The following is a 13,391-nucleotide window of genomic DNA, read 5'->3' as shown; positions in this document are numbered from 1 at the left end:
CTTTTCTAGTTGCTTTAGGTGTAGAGTTAGGTTATTTATTTGACTTTTTTCTTGTTTCTTGAGGTGTGCCTGTATTGCTATGAACTTTCCCCTTAGGACTGCTTTTACCGTGTCCCACAGGTTTTGGGTTGTTGTGTTTTCATTTTCATTCGTTTCTATGCAAATTTTGATTTCTTTTTTGATTTCTTCTGTGATTTGTTGGTTATTCAGCAGCGTGTTGTTCAGCCTCCATATGTTGGAATTTTTAATAGTTTTTCTCCTGTAATTGAGATCTAATCTTACTGCATTGTGGTCAGAAAAGATGCTTGGAATGATTTCTATTTTTTTGAATTTACCAAGGCTAGCTTTATGGCCCAGGATGTGATCTATCCTGGAGAAGGTTCCATGTGCGCTTGAGAAAAAGGTGAAATTCATTGTTTTGGGATGAAATGTCCTATAGATATCAATTAGGTCTAACTGGTCTATTGTATTGTTTAAAGTTTGTGTTTCCTTGTTAATTTTCTGTTTAGTTGATCTATCCATAGGTGTGAGTGGGGTATTAAAGTCTCCCACTATTATTGTGTTATTGTTAATTTCTCCTTTCATATTTGTTAGCATTTGTCTTACATACTGCGGTGCTCCTGTGTTGGGTGCATATATATTTATAATTGTTATATCTTCTTCTTGGATTGATCCTTTGATCATTATGTAGTGACCTTCTTTGTCTCTTTTCACAGCCTTTGTTTTAAAGTCTATTTTATCTGATATGAGTATGGCTACTCCTGCTTTCTTTTGGTCCCTATTTCCATGGAAAATCTTTTTCCAGCCCTTCACTTTCAGTCTGTATGTGTCCCCTGTTTTGAGGTGGGTCTCCTGTAGACAACATATGTAGGGGTCTTGTTTTTGTATCCATTCAGCCAGTCTTTGTCTTTTGGTTGGGGCATTCAACCCATTTACGTTTAAGGTAATTACTGATAAGTATGATCCCGTTGCCATTTACTTTATTGTTTGGGGTTCGAATTTATACACCATTTTTGTGTTTCCTGTCTAGAGAATATCCTTTAGTATTTGTTGGAGAGCTGGTTTGGTAGTGCAGAATTCTCTCAGCTTTTGCTTGTCTGAGAAGCTTTTGATTTCTCCTTCATACTTGAATGAAATCCTTGCTGGGTACAATAATCTGGGCTGTAGGTTATTTTCTTTCATCATTTTAAGTATGTCTTGCCATTCCCTCCTGGCTTGAAGAGTTTCTATTGAAAGATCAGCTGTTATCCTTATGGGAATTCCCTTGTGTGTTATTTGTTGTTTTTCCCTTGCTGCTTTTAATATTTGTTCTTTGTGTTTGATCTTTGTTAATTTGATTAATATGTGTCTTGGGGTGTTTCGCCTTGGGTTTATCCTGTTTGGGATTCTCTGGATTTCTTGGACTTGGGTGATTATTTCCTTCCCCAGTTTAGGGAAGTTTTCAACTATTATCTCCTCAAGTATTTTCTCATGGTCTTTCTTTTTGTCTTCTCCTTCTGGAACCCCTATGATTCGAATGTTGTAGCGTTTAATTCCTGGAGGTCTCTGAGATTGTCCTCATTTCTTTTAATTCGTTTTTCTTTTATTCTCTCTGATTCATTTATTTCTACCATTCTATCTTCTAATTCACTAATCCTATCTTCTGCCTCTGTTATTCTACTATTTGTTGCCTCCAGAGTGTTTTTAATTTCATTTATTGCATTATTCATCATATATTGACTCTTTTTTATTTCTTCTACGTCCTTGTTAAACCTTTCTTGCATCTTCTCAATCCTTGTCTCCAAGCTATTTATTTGTGATTCCATTTTAATTTCAAGATTTTGGATCAATTTCACTATCATTATTCGGAGTTCTTTATCAGGTAGATTCCCTATCTCTTCCTCTTTTGTTTGGTTTGGTGGGCATTTATCCTGTTCCTTTATCTGCTGGCTATTCCTCTGTTTCTTCATCTTGTTTAAATTGCTGAATTTGGGGTGTCCTTTCTGTATTCTGGCAGTTTGTGGAGTTCTCTTTATTGTGGTTTTTCCTCGCTGTGTGTGGGTTTGTACAGGTGGCTTGTCAAGGTTTCCTGGTTAGGGAAGCTTGTGTCGGTGTTCTGATGGGTGGAGCTGTATTTCTTCTCTTTGTTCAGTCGCGCTGTGGGGAGGGAGGGAGGGATGCTGCAAACAAATAACACTGGCGTGCGCTCGCAGTGCCTCAGCCACACTGGGTCTGCCCCCGCTCACGGCGCGTGTAGCCTCCCTGCCCACACTGCTCGGGCTCTAGGTTGTTCCGCCGGGAACAATCCGAGGCTGGCCCTGGGTTGCATGTACCTCCCAGGTCCAAGCCGCTCAGGTTCAGGCACTCGGGTAGTCCTCAGAGGCGCAGACTCAGTTGGGCCTGAGTTTTGTGCTCTTCCCAGGTCCGAGCAGCTCAAGTGATGAGGTGTTTGGCGAGCGCCAATGCTGCGACTTATCGCCTCCCCACCAGTCGGTTATCTGGGTGTAAAACCGGCGCACCTTCTCAGGCAGATGTTAACCGTCCAGACCCCCAAGAAGTTTTAGTTAGCAAAGAAGCCTGCTTACAGTTTTATAGATAATGTCTCTCTGGGGCTGCGATTGCCCCCTTCCGGCTCTGGCTGGCTCTGGCTGCCTGTCACCGGAGGGGGAAGATCTGCAGCCGTCTATCTCTGTTCAATTCTTAGTTCCGTGCGCGGGCCTGGCGGAGTCTTAGGTTGGGGCTGGCTTTTCGCGTGGTAGATATCCCACAGTCTGGTTTGCTAGCCCAAATTATTTCGCTCAGATAGTGCTCAGGGTATTCAGGCCAGATTCTTACTCTCAGCGATGCAGCCCGCGCTGCGCCTCCCTGCCCAGCCCCCGCTTGCTAATGGCGCGTGCAGGCGTCTGCGCTGCTTCTCCGCTGGGGGAGTTACCCGTAGGACTCGCAGTCTTCGAGTTTTAATTGTTTATTTATTTCTCCCTGTTATGTTTGCCCTCTGTGCTTCCAAAGCTCGGCACAGATTCGGCAGTGAGAAGGTTTCCTGGTGTTTGGAAACTTCTCTCTTTTTAAGACTCCCTTCCTGGGACGGAACTCTGTCCCTCCCTCTTTTGTCTCTTTTTTTGTCTTTTATATTATTTCCTACCTCCTTTCGAAGAGTTGGATTGCTTTTCTGGGTGCCTGATGTCCTCTGCCGGCATTCAGAAGTTGTTTTGTGGAATTTACTCGACGTTTAAATGCTCTTTTGATGAATTTGTGGGGGAGAAAGTGTTCTCCCCTTCCTACTCCTCCGCCATCTTGGCTCCTCCCCTATGTACTACTTCTGTAGCAGAATATTTCAAACATAAATTACATGGCTGCTTATGTCTTATTCAATTCTAATATTTGATCATTTTATGAGCAGTGCCTATAATATATGGAACATTTAAATTTTAAGTTTCTGTGAAACTATAATGCTGTAATCCCTGCTTTAATCTCTCTTTCTTAGATAGAGAGCCTGGATTTTTTATTTCTATTAAAGGGAATTGAGGAATTCTATAAAAGTGAAGATGCAGAAAATCTGGAAATCCTCTGTCCAGTTCAAGGTCAAGCCTGTGTCGCTAAATTTGAAGATGGAGTTTGGTACCGAGCAAAAGTTATTGGTAGGAAATTGCATACTATTTCCTCAGGAAGATGTTTCATTTAAAAATTGATGTCATTTGAGTCAGTACAAATTAAATCATTAAAGTGATATTGTCTGGTCTTACAGTTTTGCTCTGTCATCTAGCTTTAGAAAGCTAGTGATAATGTTGATAGATGAAACTCTGGCTCCTTAGATTTCATTTGATTTGACTAGGACTTTAACCATTATTTTGTTTTCTAACATTTGCCTTATTTAAAAAATAGTTCTAAATGACCTACACATACTCTACTCTCCACTGAAAAGACAAATACTTTTAATTCTTTTGGCTTTCTTTGTCATTTATCTGTTATTTCTTCTAAATAATGTATAATACTTTGTAGATAGACTTCAGTCTTAGGTAGTAAATGTATTAGATGAGTTTTAGATCTCTTATAGCTGTTTTGTCCCCATTCTCTCCTCCATAGTTATACCACAGTTTTTAGTTTAATTCATATTCTGTGCAAGTGTTTTCAGTGCTATTCCATAAAGTATAACTTTAATTCTGAGTTGATAATTCCATCAGTTTTTCATTTTTTAAAAAATTTATGGCTACATTTTCCTAATAGTTTAAAATAATTTTCTACATGATAAGACTTTTCATATAATGTTGGTTTGATTTTTTCATTTGTAACAGTGAAAACATCATTCCATCACCTGCTCCATGTAGACTGCTTGTCATTTAGGCTTACTGCACTGTTGTTATTCTGGGGAGTTATGTCACTTGTTTTCCTAGATTCAGCTGCTAGTTTTCTGAATCCCGTTTACTTTTTAGGTTTACTCTCATGGAGCATTTTCCTCACCTCTTTACCTTACACTTAAGGTACATACGTCTTTTCAGGTTCTGCTTGAGTGCCATCTTAGGTAGTGTTGGTGTTGTTCCATTTGCTTTCACTTCTCCCTAGGAGCAGAGAATACCTGAACTTTTTCCATTTTGAAATTGTATTCTGTAGAAGTTTATAAATTTGAAAGTAATGGCAAAAAGTTTTGTAGCACTGTAAACACATGTGCTTAGAGGGGCTGCTGCTGCTGCTGCTAAGTCACTTCAGTCGTGTCCGACTCTCTGTGACCCCATAGACGGCAGCCCACCAGGCTCCCCCGTCCCTGGGATTCTCCAGGCAAGAACACTGCAGTGGGTTGCCATTTCCTTCTCCAATGCATGAAAGTGAAAAGTGAAAGTGAAGTCGCTCAGTCATGTCCAACTTTTAGCGACCCCATGGACTGCAGCCCACCAGGCTCCTCCGTCCATAGGATTTTCCAGGCAAGAGTACTGGAGTGGGGTGCCATTGCCTTCTCCGTTAGAGGGGCTGAACACTCAAAATGACTGTTTATAAAAAGATAGAGCTTTATTCATGCTTCAGTCTATTTGAATGTTCCAGAGATTTCTCTGGTATCTCTAAAATATGAAAACTAGTTTGACATAAAGGTCTGTTTCTGCTCATTTTTCACAATATCTACAGATGATTTTTTAAAATTTCATTGTTAGATATTATTATATGAATCAATCTGTGCCTTGATCATTAAGTTGCTTGTCTTGTTTAATTACCTATGTTGACTAACAAACATTAAGTGCTTAGTTGGTGTTTGGTGCTTTGCCAAGTGTATTTTAAGTAGGTGAATCATCAAAAACAGTCTTAAGATCTGACTCTGTTGGTGCACCCACTCTACAGATGAAATAATGAGGCTGAGAGAAAAAAAGTAATTTGCTCAGGGTAGTATCTTAGAGATATTAATTAGATTTCCTCACAGTCACATGTCATTTAAGTGTCTTAACTCCAGATCTAATTCTTAACTTTTAGGCTGTAACACATAGCATTGGATGACTTTGTTATCCTGATTTTGGTTATCTTTTGATATCTTTAAATTGTTAGTTTCTCATTCACCAAGTCTGAACCAACTATACAGTATGGTTGGTTTTGTGTGAAAATATTAGAAATATTTTTTACATTAAAAAAATATTGTTTGTATGTTAAACATAAAGATATTCTAATCTAGTTGATTGTAGATCAGTCTAAACTTTGCTAGATCATGTTTTTTCCAAGTTTGTGATTTCCAGTTTCATAATTTTTAAAGGATTGCCTGGACATCGTGAAGTTGAAGTTAAATATGTGGACTTTGGCAATACAGCAAAAATAACACTTAAAGACATGCGTAAGATAAAGGATGAGTTTCTGAATCCTGCAGAGAAGGTAATCTACTTACTGTGAATCACAGGTTTAGAATGTCAGTACAAACATGAAAGTATTTTTGAAGTTATTTTTACTATAGAAATGTTCTTTTAACTACAGTTTTTTTGTAAATAATTTCTGACTCATGGGCTATCAAAGTTTCTGTAATTACTATTAAATAATATGTATCTTAGCAAACAAGCATTAATTATAATTATGTGTATAATATGTGTGTTTTTATAAGTACTGGTCTGCAGCTTTTAATGTATTATTTTGAAATAACTGTACAATGTAGTAAGAATATGATGTATTATGTGAAAAAAGTCATTGCAGAAGTGGTTTTACTGTGATCCCGTTTATGTTGAAGTATATGTAACATGTGCAAGAGAAAGATGTCTGGAAGAATAAGTAAAAAACTTACCCTTCTCTTGGAATCCTACTCCCCAGAGATAAGTATGGTTAAGGAGGCTTATTTCCTAATTTATATATTCCTAGTATTTGAATTATTGTTAAGCAGTATTTTTCATTTAAAATGGATAAAATAATACAGGAAAAACTTGAAAATATAGATGATAAAATGGAGGAATCACTCAGAATTATTCAGTATTTTTGATATATATACTTCTAAGATGCATCTTCTGTGTTTTTAACAATTATGAGATTAGACTATATATAGTCCTATAACCTGCATTTTCATTTAACAATGTATCATAGTATTAATATCTGCAGTTCTTACAGTGGATGCTTATTATTCCAGTATCTGAGTATAAAATGATTCATTCAACAAAGTACTCTGGGGCTTTTTGTTTCATCTTTGGTTTTGGTATTTTTTAATAAGCTATTGGGAATTTTATTTTTTTAATTGACTTATAGTTGGTGTACAGTATTATACAAGTTACAAGTGTACAAAATAGTCACAATTTTTTAAAGTTATACTCCATTTATAGTTATCATAAAATATTGGCTATATTTCCTTTGTGGTACAATATATCCTTGTAGCTGATTTTCTACATATTAGTTTGTACCTTGTAATCCCATACTCTGTTGATTCCAGCTGTTTGCATTTATAAGTATTATTAGAGATATTTGGACATTTGTTTTCTAAATATGTATTAAATTCAAATGCAAAGTTTGGTTTTGTACACATTTAACACTTGAATTCTAAAATAACCATAAGTTAACATTACTTTCTTAATGATGCAATTTTGTTTGACATAGGCAATTAAATGTAAGCTGGCCTATATTGAACCATATAAAGGGACAGTGCAGTGGTCAAAAAATGCTAAAGAAAAATTTGAAGAAAAGACTCAAGATAAGTTTATGACATGTTCCATCATTAGTAAGCTTTCTTCATTTTTATTGGGTGCCGTGTGATCATAATCTTAAATAAGACTAACAGTATGATATATAACATTTTTTAGATCTTATAAATTCAGTGTGTTGTCAATATGAGCTGTGAGAGGTAACATTGATTGAGAACTAGGGACAATGGAATATCTTCTGCAGGCCCAAGAGTATAAAATCAGCACATGAGGCAAATTTCCACTGAAGATCAAGTCATCCTCAACATGTCTTCTTGAAAACCCTAAAGCCAGGAGTTAACTTCTCTTATTTCTCTTTTCCTTTGTGCTGGTCTCTGTCCCTCATCTTGGAGGGATGGATGCTAAGGTTTAATTTTCAGGAAAGTGAAGGGAAATGGGAGATAACTAGAAAATAATTTTTGTTTTATTTGACTCAGGTGAATTTAACTGTAGATTCTCAGCTTATTTTGGAAAAAATTGTTTATCTTTTGAACAGTTTGGGTCTGATAACACAGGCTAAGCTCTAGCCCTCAGTTTTGTAACTCAACAAATTTAATGGCAAAACCTGAGTTTACATGAAAATCTAATATTGATCTACCTTATAGTGAGTATGGATCATATATTATACTTCAAGATAGTCATGATTGCTGCCTCAGAATTTCTGGGGGTATTAGGAAATGAGAAGTATATATTCTGTATAGTTTTTCTCAGTTTGAAGAATTGTGAAACATGTATGACCCCAAGGGATTTGGATGGAGGATTTGAAAGCTGCTGTTATCAGAGATTTTGATGTTTTCCAGAGCTGTGACTGACACTGGCTGTGTTGATCTGAACAGTACTAGTGCAGGATATATACAACTATGTTTACTTAGGTTTGACTTATATGGCACTTTCAAAGGCCCTTTTTATGATACCCACTTTTTCATTTAGCAAACCCAAAATATCATGAGATTATTAGACTGTTTTATAATGAAGAAATTGAAGCTTAGAGATCAGTTGCTCAAGGCCACATAACCTAGAAATGATTTAATTATTTAGTTATAACCTAGAATGTGTTAATTCACTTTGTATAAGATGTTATTCTGATGCAGTAGTCCTGTAGAAGAAGAATATGATTATAGAAGTTGTACCCTTAGTCTATAGAGTTTTTTGTCTGGTTTTTCTAATATAGGTAGTAAATTAAGGGCCTTTTCAGTTCAGTTCAGTTCAGTTCAGTTGCTCAGTTGTGTCCGACACTTGGTGACCCCATGAATCACAGCACACCAGGCCTCCGTATCCATCACCAACTCCTGGAGTTCACTCAAACTCATGTCCATCGAGTCGGTGATGCCGTCCAGCCATCTCATGCTCCGTCATCCCCTTCTTCTCCTGCCCCCAATCCCTCCCAGAATCAGGGTCTTTTCCAATGAGTCAACTCTTTTCATGAGGTGGCCAAAGTATTGGCTTCAGCTTCAGCATCAGTCCTTCCAATGAATACCCAGGACTGATCTCCTTTAGGATAGACTGGTTGGATCTCCTTGCAGTCCAAGGGACTCTCAAGAGTCTTCTCCAACACCACAGTTCAAAAGCATCAATTCTTTGGTGCTCAGCTTTCTTCACAGTCCTCTCACATCCATACATGACCGCTGGAAAAACCATAGCCTTGACTAGACGGACCTTTGTTGGCAAAGTAATCTCTGCTTTTCAATATGCTATCTAGGTTGGTCATAACTTTCCTTCCAAGGAGTAAGCGTCTTTTAATTTCATGGCTGCAGTCACCATCTGCAGTGATTTTGGAGCCCAGAAAAATAAAGTCTGACACTATTTCCCCATCTATCTCCCGTGAAGTGATGGGACCAGATGCCATGATCTTAGTTTTCTGAATGTTGAGCTTTAAGCCACCTTTTTCACGCTCCTCTTTCACTTTCATCAAGAGGCTTTTTAGTTCCTCTTCACTTTCTGCCATAAGGGTGGTGTCATCTGCATATCTGAGGTTACTGATATTTCTCCCAGCAATCTTGATTCCAGCTTGTGTTTCTTCCAGCCCAGTGTTTCTCATGATGTACTTTGCATATAAGTTAAATAAGCAGGGTGACAGTATACAGCCTTGACGTACTCCTTTTCCTATTTGGAACCAGTCTGTTGTTCCATGTCCAGTTCTAACTGTTGCTTCTTGACCTGCATATAGGTTTCTCAAGAGGCAGGTCAGGTGGTCTGGTATTCCCATCTCTTTCAGAATTTTCCACAGTTTGTGATGATCTACACAGTCAAAGGCTTTGGCATAGTCAAATAAAGCAAAAATAGATGTTTTACTGGAACTCGCTTGCTTTTTTGATGATCCAGCAGATGTTGGCAATTTGATCTCTGGTTTGTCTGCCTTTTCTAAAACCAGCTTGAACATCTGGAAGTTCACGATTCACGTACTGCTGAAGCCTGGATTGGAGAATTTTGAGCATTACTTTACTAGCATGTGAGATGAGTGCCATTGTGCAGTAGTTTGAGCATTCTTTGGCATTGCCTTTCTTTGGGATTGGAATGAAAACTGACCTTTTCCAGTCCTGTGGCCACTGGTGAGTTTTCCAAATTTGCTGGCATATTGAGTGCAGCACTTTCACAGCATCACCTTCCAGGATTTGAAATAGCTCAACTGGAATTCCATCACCTCCACTAACTTTGTTTGTAGTGATGCTTTCTAAGGCCCCCTTGGCTTCACATTCCAGGATGTCTGGCTCTAGGTGAGTGATCACACCATCATGATTATCTGGGTTGTGAAGCTCTTTTCCATACAGTTCTTCTGTGTATTCTTGCCACCTCTTCTTAATATCTTCTGCTTCTGTTAGGTCCATACCATTTCTGTCCTTTATCGAGCCCATCTTTATATGAAATATTCCCTTGGTGTCTCTAATTTTCTTGAAGAGATCCCTAGTCTTTCCCATTCTGTTGTTTTCCTCTAGGGCCTTTTAGTTCTGAGTAACTTGAGCTGACTTTGTCGTTGTTTAGTCACTCAGTTGTGTCCAACTCTTTGCAATCCCATGGACTACAACACGCTAGTCCTCCCTGTCCTTCACCATCTCCCTGATCTTGCTCAAACTCATGTCCATTGAGTCAGTGATGCCATCCAACCATCTTGTCCTCTGTCATCCCCTTCTCCTCCTGTGCTCAGTTTTTCCCAGCATCAGGGTCTTTTCTAATGAACTGGCTCTAACTTTAAAGTCCTTTAATTGTCCTTTTAGCTTTCCTCTTGGTATTTTATTTTGTTGGTTTTTAGCTTCTTTGTTTAATGTCTCCTCCCAAGGCTAATCCATGAAGACTTGACTCGGGTTTCTTTCTTGACTCTCCCTTTTTCGTTCTCAGTTAATTGTTAGGCCAGTAATCTGAGCACAAGTGTAGTGTATTTGATTTAAGGAGTGACAGAAGGCCCCACTCGACCTAAAACATCTTTCCCTATCAACCTGCACAGTGATGAGATTAGTATATGTTGTTACCTTATAAAACAAAGGACATTTAATTAGGAGCAGAGTAGGTAAGATGGTGAAGGTATGGAACACAGGAAAAGTTGGCCCTCTGGAATAAAGAACTTGTGCAAGGGAAGTATGAAATCAAAGTGCTAAGGGGAACATAGAAGGTGAAAAGTGAGGAGCTTAACTGAAGGTTCTGAGTTGCTTATCATTTTGTTTCTAGATAATATATCTGGTCCATTAAAAAGTAGTCAGGAATGATTTTTAAACTTTTGGAGGAAATAAGCCTGCCAACAAGTATTCTTATAGCTAGGCAATGTAGGATGTTACTGCTGATAATAGTTTATCTTTTTGTTTGGAATCATCATTTTCTTTGCACCTGCCAGCTACTACTATTGTATAGAAGTGTAGACATTAGCCGATCTCAGTGCATAGAAGTGTGTGTTTCTTAAAGAAATTTCTCTCACTCCTTCAGGTGCATACTGAGCAGGTTCTGTGTGCTCAAAATAAGTAAATAGGCACATGAGATGTAACTTGACCCTAAGCTGACTCCCTGTTTCGTTTAGGAAATAGGCCTAATAAACAGGTAAAAAATTAGATGGTTTGTCCTAAAAGCAGAAGGAGGGGGAAGAATTCCAGTTAATACTCTAGGTTGAGTTTTTGTTGTTTGAAACTTTGTGCGATTCTGTGTGTGTGTTTACATGCACACATGTGTGTGTCATTCTTAGAAAAGCTGTAAAGCTTCACAAATAAGCAGTGGCCTGGATTTTTATTTATATCTTTTGCCCTCTGGAACTTGGCAGAATCCAGTAAAACAGTTTAAAACCACAACAGAATGCTATTGCAATTAATGTATGTCACTGTGTTTTTCTCTGAATCTAAAAGCTTCAAGCTGCTTTTGGTTTATTATAGAACAGTACATAATAACCTAAAATGAAAATTCTATTAACATTGGCAGTTCTTTCATGTATGACAAGTGATGTATCTACCCCTAGAGAGAAATGGACATTGTTGAGCAGGAGGCCTCATGTATGCAAAATGAAGGAAATTAAGTTCTCAGGTTTTTAAAATTGCTTCATTTAGTATATTTTGTGATGTATTTATTTCTTTCCCCAAACTAGTCTTAATATTTTTACAGAAATTCTGGAAGATAATGTGCTGTTAGTTGAACTTTTTGATTTTCTTGGTGCTCCTGGAATGATTCCCACCAGTATTAATGACCAGCTAGTCAAAGAGGGCCTAGCATCTTATGAAGTAGGGTAAGTGGACCTGTAAACTTTTATTTTTAGTTGATACGTAAAACTGTTCACAAGAAGGAAAACTGGCATATCATTCCCCATTGGAGAACTGCTTAGACTATAGACAGGAGTTTTTCCCTATTAATGGGTTAGTAAAATGAGAAAAAAAAATAATTGGAGTCTTTAGTCTAGGTGGGAGTAGAGTGGCTTTTTTCTTAATCCCTATGGGGCTCTACAAGAATGGTTTCTGGAGATAGAGGGTGCATCTGAGAAAAGGAGACTGACATTTTATTTTAGGTGGGATGTCTGTTTAGGTGGCCTCTTGAACCGTTTGTGAAGAGAATCACAAAGAGAAATGGCAGGGTAGAGAGTGACCAAAATAGTAGAGTAGCCTGCATTCTCATCTGGAGAAATAGGAATTTTTCCTGGGCACAAGTGGATACTTTAAAGGGGAACCAGGCTTGACCATTGTGCTTTTACCCAGGACAGGTCTGGTTAAAAGGCCTGTCCTGTTTAAAAGCCTTGTGGTTGAGGTGACCCAGAAGCAGAAGGGCAGAGTGGTGGTAAGAAAGGTGGGAGGGTTTGAAGTCAGGACACAGCAGTTCTTCTACGGTAGGGACTTGTGCAGGGCAGTGGCCCCTGAGGGGTCTCCTGAAGAAACTCCATCACACAGCCCTTAAGAAAGCCAGTATTTGAGTACACCCACAGTGATGCCTGTCAGGGTATGCCAGAGAAGCAGCGACACCCAGCAGAGGTCTGCCGTGACATGGCCAGTGTGTGGTCTGGCTCTGCCCACCTCGCCCCCGCCCCTACCCCCACCCAACACTGGTGGAACCAGAAGTAGAAAGAGAGGGCTGGCCTTTTCCACTATAGGTCCTAAGCATGGGAGGGAGAGAAAGGAGAAGAAATATTTAAATGTATTGGACTGAGTTTTCTTTTTTTTTACATAGGGTTATGAAATATATAACATACACAATAAAAAAGTTCACCCTTTTTAGGTAGAGTTATGAATTTTGATAAATACATATAATCATGCAGCTGTCATTACAGTCAAGTTGCAGACTATTTCCATCACTCCTCAAAGTTCACTTTGTTTCTTTATGTATTGAGTCTCCTTCCTCCATACCTAGTCCTTGGCGGCTACTGATCAAATTTCTGTCTCCATAGTTTTGTCTTTTCCACACATTCATATAAGCGGAGTCATACAATACTTGGCCTTTTTGTGTCTTGCTTTTCCATTTGGTCACAAAGAGTCGGACACAACTGAGTGACTAAACAACAACAACCTTTCCATTTAGCATAATGCTTTTGAGATTAGGTCATGTTGCCTACAGCAGTAGTTCTCATTGCTTTGCTCACTTGTATTTCATTGTATGGATGCACCGTAATATTATATGTTTACCAATTGATGGACATTTGGGCTATTTTCAGTTTGGGGAAATTTCATGAATAAAGCTGCTGTAAATATTTGCATACAGGTGTTTGTGGAGCTATATGTGTGTATGCAGAATTGCTCTTTATAAGGTAAATTTATTTCTGCCTTTATGAGAACCTGCCAAATGTTTATGAGAGTTTTATTGTTCTCCATTCTTGCTAGCACTTGACTTGTCATT

At 38.3% G+C, this 13,391-nt stretch overlaps 1 protein-coding gene across 24 annotated transcripts in view; it reads left to right on the top strand.

The window, feature by feature from the left end:
• Positions 1–13,391, top strand: part of RNF17 (ring finger protein 17) — a 118,583-nt gene that overhangs the window by 57,673 nt on the left and 47,519 nt on the right. For 14 of the 24 annotated variants that reach the window (XM_086329874.1, XM_086329856.1, XM_086329852.1 and 11 more), the window contains 4 exons: positions 3,464–3,617; positions 5,708–5,823; positions 7,021–7,141; positions 11,679–11,799. In XM_086329874.1, coding sequence (XP_086186000.1) covers positions 3,464–3,617; positions 5,708–5,823; positions 7,021–7,141; positions 11,679–11,799 — 512 coding nt within the window. The remainder of the gene's footprint in view (positions 1–3,463; positions 3,618–5,707; positions 5,824–7,020; positions 7,142–11,678; positions 11,800–13,391) is intronic. The other 10 variants (XM_086329862.1, XM_086329854.1, XM_086329865.1 and 7 more) reach the window with 1 other exon arrangement.

Source organism: Bos grunniens, chromosome 12 (assembly GCF_055505025.1).
Source record: "Bos grunniens cultivar Pamir isolate PY7600 chromosome 12, Bosgru_T2T1.0, whole genome shotgun sequence".
NCBI classification, from domain to species: Eukaryota; Metazoa; Chordata; class Mammalia; order Artiodactyla; family Bovidae; genus Bos; species Bos grunniens.
Note: the sequence above shows the minus strand (reverse complement) of the source record. Positions and strands in the feature narration are given on the sequence as shown.